The 9,674-nt window shown below is 43.7% G+C and overlaps 1 protein-coding gene across 1 annotated transcript in view; it reads left to right on the forward strand.

Annotated features, from left to right (window-relative positions):
* The window catches only part of LOC124161973 (eukaryotic translation initiation factor 5B), a 160,149-nt gene extending 150,703 nt beyond the window's left edge, over positions 1-9,446 (forward strand). The window contains exons 21-22 of the mRNA XM_046538258.1: positions 6,133-6,294; positions 9,004-9,446. Of these exons, the coding sequence (XP_046394214.1) occupies positions 6,133-6,294; positions 9,004-9,111 (270 nt within the window). The 3' untranslated portion in view covers positions 9,112-9,446. The remainder of the gene's footprint in view (positions 1-6,132; positions 6,295-9,003) is intronic.
* Positions 9,447-9,674: the final 228 nt, after the last annotated feature.

A 9,674-nucleotide genomic window follows, 5' to 3' on the forward strand; every position in this document is an offset into this window, starting at 1 on the left:
GGGAGAGTGAGAGCAGTGTCTTTTCTAACGAAGTTGACCATATCTTACGGACGCCAACATACTACGGAAGATCAGATCATATAAGTAAAATAAGAGAGATAGATTGTAAAACAGAAAGATTCAGAATGTCTTCTTTTCCACGATCAATAAGAGATTATAACGGCTGCGATAGAACTCATAAATAGATTGCATGACTTGTGGTGTAGCCTACTAACCTATGTAAAACTTAATGCATGTTTCTTAATTTTATTATTATTTCCAACAGCATATGGTAGTATGATTTGTAGGTATGCGTGACGTTTTTTGGTCCGTGTGGTGTGCATGTGGGAGTCCAATTGCTTGCTGCATGCTGGTGATTGATCACCCCCTGCCAAGCACCCTAGAGGTGGCTCGCAGGGTATTATGTAGATGTAGTAATTTCTTGGATATTCTAAGGACTTATTGAACGACCCTCGTAATTCTTCGAGAATATAAACAAGATAGAGGGAGTGATTCGCCCCCTGAGAAACGCTGTTTTGGGTGCGGAGGTCCCGAACGGGCGCCGCAGTCTGCACCGCTCTCCAAAGATGTCACGTCGTCGTCGGGAGAGAGAGAGGAGGCTGTCGGCTTTCTCATCGCAGTGGCGTGCGTGCGACCAAATTTGGAGAGACCGCCGCCTCACCCGTGCTACCCCCACAGCAGCCCACCCTACCACTCCCCCCCCCCCCCCCACTCCCTTTCCCTCCGTCCGTGGAAACACATTCATTATACCTGGGACGAGAGAGAGAGGTTTGGGGGGAGGGGAGAGGGTGAAGATGGCAAGCCTACGCGCTTCCGCCCATCCCCACCCCTTCGTCAACTTCCTCCCACCCCTCTCACGTCTTTCATTGGGCGTGGGGAGGAGCGGCGTTGCCAAACGGGGCAGTGTTTCCCACCTGGGGTGGTTGGCGAATCCCTCCTTGCGAGGATATGCGATGATGGCTGTGGGAATGCCTCCCATTAGAGGGGTCCAGCATTAGTGGGCAAAAGAGAATTACATTGTGCGAAAAATCCTCAGAGGAAAAATCAGTCGCCTTGACCGGGATTCGAACCCGAATCCCTCGATCCTAGTCAAGGCGAATGATTTTTCGTCTGTGGGTTTTTCGCACTATTTGTGCATTGCGGGTGACTCCGTAAAAGTTATCACCGTGGCTAGTCCCGGTATACTTAAATAAATAATGAGAATTACATTATCCAGGTCCGACAGAAGCGATAAATTAAGAGAGATATTTTGCCGAACGGATAGATGTGCGAATTCCTTTTTCTCTTGTACAATAAAGGACTTCAATAAACGCTAGAGTCAGCATTTTGTTTGAGCATCTCTATAGCTAGATGGTTAGTATCCTAACACCCCATGCCACACGCTTTATTGGAGGCTTGCGGGGAAGTATGTGTAGATGTAGATATGTTGCCATAACCTAATTTCCAAACCACTGAACAATGCACTGGTTTGCCAAACAGGGAAGAGTTTCCCTCCTTGGGTGGTTAGCGAATCCCTTTTTGTGAGGATATGTGATCATGGCTGTGGGAATGATTCCCATTAGAGGGGTCCAGTATTCGTGGGCAGAAGAGAATGGCATTATGTGCCGTCACCTAATTTACAAACCGTTGGCTTGCGCACAGGTGATTTCAGGCACATGCGGACGTGAGTGAAAAAAAATTATTTTCGGACTCGGAAGGTGGCAGGCTTGAATGCATCATTCAATCCTTTGGTTTGAATAGGTGGGGGTAGACCTCTATGTGGACTAGGTCTCTGGCGTGTGATATCACACATTCAGCGGATAAGGTCAGTTTTTTTTCGAAGGTATAAGTTGGGATTCGTACCCGGCTTCCTTGGATGAGCAGCCACACGCTGTATCCCGTAGGCTATCACGAGTCATTCCCCCTAAAGACTGAGCCATATTATCTGGAAATGTCTTAAATGAAGACAATATTTCCATTTGCTCTAAGGTTTATGATACTTCAATTCAAAGGAAGTGAAACATAAATGTGAAACTAGTAGATTTTTGCGTAAAGTCTAAAGACCGTTTTACACGGTATACGGAATTGCGCAATCTGACGTACGTGCGAAGGCGCAATTAAAATTGCGTCGTGTAAAGCGGTTAATTGCTAGAACACATGCGAGAATGCGTGGATGCGAGACGGCAAAATAGCCCGTTCTAATTTCGTTCATGCATTCGCGCAATTCCACGCCATTTTAGAAATTAATACAGCTCTAACCTGCGCAATTCCGTGCCCCGTGTAAAACGGCCTTAAGGCGCACCTGGTCGCCTTTGGACAAAAAAACAACTCTGGCGTCCTATTCCTTCTCTAACTTGTTGGAATCTGTTAAGATTTCTATGAAATACGTAATTTCGTATCTTCGCGGACAATGCCGTTTTCTATCAACGGAAAAATTACTATGTACTTTGGTAGTCAAGGGTTTGTTGAGTTACTTTGTTAAGAGTGGCTTTTTACTAATGGTTGAGAATAAAAAATCCGAAGTAAGATTGTGGAACCTGATTTTTTATTTTTCCGGACTAACTGCCGAAGCTTGTTCAGTTGCGCGAAGACGTCGTTTACGGATAATAATATGGACCGCAATAATAATTTTTTATCAGGTTATGGACCCAGCAGGCATAAGTGTGGAGAATTAAACGAGTTGGTGAAGAGGACTATCGCTTGAGCAAACGGTGATAAACTTCGGGTACAAATCAACAAGTCTGGTTTGGAATAACTCGTTACAAAAAAAGAGGAAACAAACATTTCTTTGTTAAATACCATTTCATCATGGAACAAGTCAAAGAAAAAATGGTGTATTTTATGTATGTACCATCGGACAAGAATACTGCGGATATATTTACTAAAAGACTGCCAGGGACAAGAATCAAAGTGTTATCAAAGATGATAGGACTTAAGGATCTGTACAATAGAATTTAATATGCTTGAATATTTGATAATTATAATTTCTTGTCTTGTGTAGTACTCATTCAGAGAGTGGTGGTTACATGATTATTGCATTTCAAAACAGGTATTTTCCGAGGGGGAGTGTTAAGATTTCTATGAAATACGTAATTTCGTATCTTCGCGGACAATACCGTTTTTTATCAACGAAAAATTACAGTGTACTTTGGTAGTCAAGGGTCACTTGAGGTGGGAGGTCCCCCCCCCCAAGGCTCTCCACTTAGATCCCCCCTTGTCACTATCATGGATCCACCACTGTTACGGACCAACAGTTGGGAACCGCTACGTTTCAGAGCAAAAACACGGCTGCATTTCCGCAGTGAATTAGGCATTGATTCTTCCACTCCGTGGCCTCTTGTCTGTCCACCCCTCCGATTGGGGCCCCCGCATCAACTTAATCCATTGTGCATTCACGATGAGTCTTAGGCGGTACTCACACCCTGATTAGGATGGCGATCCGTGCTTTTGGAGTGTCGCGATGACGCACCGGCGGAAGCGCGCCTTCCTGTCACGATGTCAGCGCAAACACCTTCCTTCCCATAGAGAGAGAGAATGAGAGACACCTCTCCATCCCAATTCCACTGTGCTGTGCCGACCCGCGCCTCTCCCCTTAAACCTATTGAAATCAACATCCGTCCATCACCCCGGGGATACTTCTCTAGAACTCCCACTCATTCTGCGAACTAAAAAAAATCGTACATCACATCGTGGAAATCTAATATATTAACCCTGTGCCAACCGATTTTCTAGGTACTACACCAAAAGTGCAGAGGCATTTTTGCTGATTTTACAGTAGGTTATGGAAAAAAATTAGGTCTCAAAAACAAGTAAAGGTATATGTTCAAAAACTTCACGAAATCTTTATTATATGTGGTTTCACCTTTTTATTATATTATTTGACGAATTTTTGGTAATATGAGTTAATTTTTAAAATTTTAAGAAAATAGTTAATGTTAAAATAAATGAATGTTGACAGTTGACATCTAAGAGTGACTTTGCACTTTTGAGTGGCACTTTTCGCGAGAGATAGGAAGAGCGCGATAGCGCTCCCCGGCACTCTAAAGGTTTAGGGGGGGAGGGAAATCCTTTTTAATTATGTGAATGGACTAAATCATTTCGAAAGAGTGGAGAACGAAAGTTTAAGCTTACGATTCCCATATATTTTGCCATAGGCTTATATTGCTTGAACAATTGGGAATGGATATCTTCAAGAGCGACACGGAGAACGTAATATTAGAGCCTCACTATATTTCCAGGTCCGACAGAAGTGATGATTTAAGAGAGATATTTTGCCGAACGGATAGATATGAGAATTCGTTTTTTCCCCGAACCACAAAGGACTTAAATAAATGCTAGTCCCAACTTCGTTAGAGCACTTCATTTTTTATGCGTAGACGGCTGGTGTCCTAACACCGCCTGCCACATGCCTTTTGGGCGGCTTGCGGGTTATTATGTAGATGTAGATGTTAGATCATATTACTGTTACTTTAGCACAGTGCAGTGAAAAAGAACGAAATATTTTATTTGATTTTAGTACTACGCATGCAATGTCAATTTTATGCATCAAGCGCAAGGATGACACTTTTTCCTGAAGTTTGCTCAAGTAATAAGTACGTACTAGCAAACTTTTTCGTTCCATTTGAATACGCTTTTAGTGAAACTGTAAATCTTCCCGTGCCATACTCCGTGGAGGTGGCTCGAAGTGTATCTCATAGAAATTTCGGAACGAATTGGTGCAAGGGATCCCTTTTCTTTCTCCTACATGTTATTTCTTCCCAACTTCGGGTGCGTGGCATGTAGGTGCTACCATGGTGACAAGTGAACATTATGGCCTCAGGGGTCATTGTGCAGGGGTCGTTCCAAGTCTGAATGAGCGTGGACCATTAATTTCGCTACCTACGGCAGTGTTTATGCCAATATCACACCCCGGAGGTGGCCCTCAATATATGCAATAGAAATGTGGCCGTTGTGTGCTATGTTCTTCAATGTATCTTTAAGATTAATTCAAAGACAATGTGGCCTATCCTCATTGTTGCATTAGATTCCTAACGTTAATTAAATTATGATTTCCTCCTTTAATGACCTTACTCCTTTTTTCCGCGCGCACTCCAATAGGGTAGTTTCCTTCATCCAAGAAAACGAAAGGCATTGATTGCGATTTGTTACCCACCACTACTGTATTCACAATATACAAATTATTTGGTTTTATAATTCCCAGTTTAGACTGATGGCAATGGTCAATTTTAACCGCATTTGAAAAAGGATAGATTGGCGCCCATGCGATGCCACTCCACGTGACGTCACAGGGACCTATATTCTATGCGAGTAGTAAGGAGTTGTACATCGTCCGAGTTAACCAATGCATGCATGTGGTACAGAGCTCGGGGAAACATCTCTTAATAATCACCTATTAAAAATTCCTACGGTCGGAAAGTTTCCTTCGTTTGATAAGATATTAATAATCCTTTTTTTAAGCCAAGTGCTACCTGATAGCAGGGTACTCTGCTACCTGCTAGCAGCCTGCATCTCAGCGGTGCACATATCCTCGCCCCAAGGTCACCTCACACGGTGACAGCGGGAACTAGATTGACGTCACACGGGATTTTCCCAGCATTCATACGGGCTTACTTAGCCGTCGCGTTTTCGCGCGCTTGAAAATTTTCACTTTTCATTTAATCGCGAAAAATATATATCGTCATTTAAAAATCTAAAAGAATGAAATGCTTACTCCTGGAGTAATAATCTTTCGATTAAAGCAATAAAAAATAATAGGCAACCACCCTATGCAAGAAAGGGAATGACACTAAGAATAATGTTTTGAAAATATGTAATTAATAGCATCAATGTGATGGTGGGGTTGCAACGGATTGACCCTGCCTGTAGTAAGTTAAAAAAATTCCCTGGTTCATTGAGCTTTCTAACTCAGTATGAGAGTTAGACTAACTCATGAGAATAACATATAGAGCTGTATAATACCCTGCAAGCCACCTCTAGTGTTGTCGGCAGGGTTTGAATTATTACCGGCTGCAAATCATAGATCAGTCTGGTGCTGGGTTGTTTATTTTGATTCTGACAGAAATTTGTTCTCAGGATGAGGGCTGGGTCGCTCCTCTTGGTCACTACAAGAAACCTCTAATCACGGGGCCATGTTTTTTTCCGTTTCTTTCGCAGTTCGTGGAAATCGGCATTGTGACGAGCATTGAGGTGAACCACAAGAACGTGGAGAGCGCCCGCAAGGGTCAGGAGGTGTGCGTGAAGATCGAGGCGATCCCTGGCGAGGCGCCCAAGATGTTCGGCCGGCACTTCGACGAAAAGGACCTGCTCATCTCAAAGGTAAACATAGCTCCAGCCTCGTGAGGGTGAGGAGGACTGATTCTACTGGTCTCCGTAAACCATTTTATGATGGAGAGGAAAAAAAATTCCCGACAGATTTTGTGCTAAAACTCGGTCTGCGGGAAAATCCGGCCGGCCTCGGTGGCGGCGGGGTAATTACTAAGACATCAAGAAGTTTAAGAGTTATGAAGACCACATACATGAAGACAATCAATCTTCATGTTTACTCTAGAGTAGTTAATAGTTTGTTATTACTCACCACATAACAATGAAAACCAGCTAATCACACTAACAAGGGGAGACCACGAAACTTGCTCCGCCTTTTTCAATGCCGTATTTTTTATGGCCTTCGGAGTGGTGAACACATCCCTGAGCTAGTAGTGGTTCCGTTGAATGGACCTTAGTTTGGCTGTAATTAATTAATTTTCATGCGGTACTTTTCACAAGCCAGGTATAGTTCCATAATATCATATCACCCAACAGATGGGTCGGGTGGGGTAGTGGTGAGCGATTACGGCTACCACTCGGGGGACCAGGGTTCGAGGCTTCGTCGTGGCTGTATATTTTGTTGTCTTCATTGTGATCATACGGCGTCAACTTTTTCATTAGTTTTTATTGCGACAATAATAGACATGTGGCAATTTTTTTATCATCATAATGGCGTTTAGGTATTTTAGGTATTTTATTATTTATTTAAACTAAGGCTCATTCAACGGAACCACTACTAGTTCAGGGATGTGTTCACCATTCCGAAGGCCATAAAAAATACGGCATTGAAAAAGGCGGAGCAAGTTTCGTGGTCTCCCCTTGTAAGACAGGTCGTTGCTTTGAAAAAATCTCCAACCTAAAATTCCACAGCAGCCCAAACTCACTAAATGGCTCCAAATGAGGTAAGGCGTGTTGTTCAAGGAACAAAAGAAGGAGAGTTACGTGTGCCAACCTGATGAACTTAAAATTCCCATAAATATGCATTTTATCGACCCATGCCTCAGTTACCGGCTGGTTATTCCCGGCCTCGGTGGCGGCGGGGTAAAGTCCTTACTTGCCAAACATTGAGGTCGCGGGTTCGAGTCCCGCCTGGGTAAGTTTCCCTTATCCAGGGCATGGTTGTTCGTGTACGTTTCATTTGTTGAATGCGATTTAAAATGGCCTATGCGAGCTGTATTCGGAGGTTTGGGAATAAATAAAATAAATAAAATAAAAATCTGTGTTCTTTCTGTTGGCAAATCATCATTCTCTGGCCTAATTTCGACGAGGGAAATTCAAAACGACTGTATTTTCGTTTTCTTTTCGGCATTCAATTTGGAGACGAAACACCGGCAGCTTGCGTGCCCTAAATACAATTCACACTGGCCATCAGCTCAGACCGGTGGCGGATTATATAATGCTTGTTTGTTTCCTTTGAGGCGTTCCATTTAAATCTCTTGCCCAACGTCTGTAAGAGTGTCCGACGAAACTTCATGGAAATGCCTAATCTCCATGGTTTGAGAATGAAAGAGAGCAGGAAATTAGCACACGATTTTAATGTTGACCGTTCCGGTTTAGACATGTTGTGCTATTATTAAGGTACAAGTAGCCTGTGATAAACTATATTAAGATATATAAGTGCAGGAAGGAAGGCCTACAGTTCATTACGGCTCTGAAGACGATGGGAGTTCCATTTTAGCGTTAGCCACAAATTATCTTACTCGGCTAGAAACCCAAGAATAAATAATATAATTCATCGAGAAATCACGGAATCTCATCATATAAATAGAGTTGTAAAAGAGGGTTCTTATACCTCGATAATGACTAGAAGTGTCGAAATCGGGTCGGTCATCATTAAATTTGTGTCGAAATTTACTACTTTCTTTCGCTCTCTTGCCGAAAATTGGCCGCATTTTCATCTTCCCGACACTTTTTCTTCGTAAGTAGCACCTTCTCTTTCGCTTAAGGTGGGTTCAACTATTCACTCTGGGTCAACCTTTGACATAATGCCTTATAACGTTAAATTGAATGTCCCAAAGGTATAAAGCGTGGATGCGAGACGGCAAAATAGCCACTGTTCTTTCGTTCATGCATTCGCGCAATTCCGCGCCATTTTAGAAACTAATGCAGCTCTCACCTGCTCAATTCCATGCCCCGCGTAAAACGGCCTTTAAGGCCTGTTTACACGGTACATTAACACGTACGGGTTAATGTCTAAATGTATGAACGCGAGTATGAACGCCAAAATGCACCGTGTAACCACCCAACTTGTGCGAATGCATGCACATAAAATAGAACCTGTTCCAATTTGGTTCATGCATTCGTACATGTTCCGGTCCACAAAAATCATTCACGCAAACGTACGTTAACTCGTACGTGTTAATGTGTCTTGTAAACAGGCCTACACATTAAGATGATTTTGGTCGGGGAACAGTCTGGAAATTTGAATTCGGGAGACTTGTAAAGGCCGTCTTACACGGGGCACGGAATAGCGCAGGTTAGCACTGCATTAATTTCTAAAATGGCGTGAAATTGCGCGAATACGTGAACGAAATTAGAACAGGGGCTATTTTGCCGTCTCGCATCCACGCATTCTCGCATGTGTTGTAGCAATTCACCGCTTTACACGACGCAATTTTGATTGCGCCTTCGCACGTACGTCAGATTGCTCAATTCCGTGTACCGTGTGAAACGGCCTTAACTAAACCATGTAATCACGATCTCCCTTCTCCTTGTCCACAGATAAGCCGGCAGTCGATCGACGCGTGCAAGGATTACTTCAGAGACGACCTCCTGAAGACCGATTGGCAGTTGATGGTGGAGTTGAAGAAGCTCTTCCAAATACTCTAGGTGGGAGGCGGACGGGAGGCGGCGGTGCATGTAGCCACACTCTCCCGCCATCTCCATCCGCCCCTGGCCGCCACCATGAGGCCCGAGACCAGAGAGAGATAAGCCTGCCAAAGGGGTTTCTGCAGAATCGTCCCGCGGAGTCTGCAAAGTCCCTGAAGCTGGCGGAGGGCAGGGTGGTCCCCAGAGGCAGCCGTGTAGTCGAAGACCCCGCTTAGCGCGACCCCCTGTCCCTCTTCGATCGGAGCCCTTGCAACGATCCTGTCCAGAAATGAACCCGCACTCCAACAACAACGCTGTTTTATTCGCAGTCATGGTCAATAAAATTTTAAACCACACCATCAGCTTTTTATTAATAATTATTATCATAGTATTCTACCGATTAAGGTAGGTTTCCATGGAGTAATAAAGAAGTGATCTGGGAGCCTCCATTTCCTTCCCGCACTGCATTCTTCAATTCACTGTAAGGCCTATTCCATTTCAGTTTGTCTAAAATTCCTATTCTTTTCCTTCCCCTCCCTCATTTCCCCAACATTCTACCCTCCAACACCATTTTCAACATCCCC

This window comes from Ischnura elegans, chromosome 7 (assembly GCF_921293095.1).
Source record: "Ischnura elegans chromosome 7, ioIscEleg1.1, whole genome shotgun sequence".
NCBI classification, from domain to species: Eukaryota; Metazoa; Arthropoda; class Insecta; order Odonata; family Coenagrionidae; genus Ischnura; species Ischnura elegans.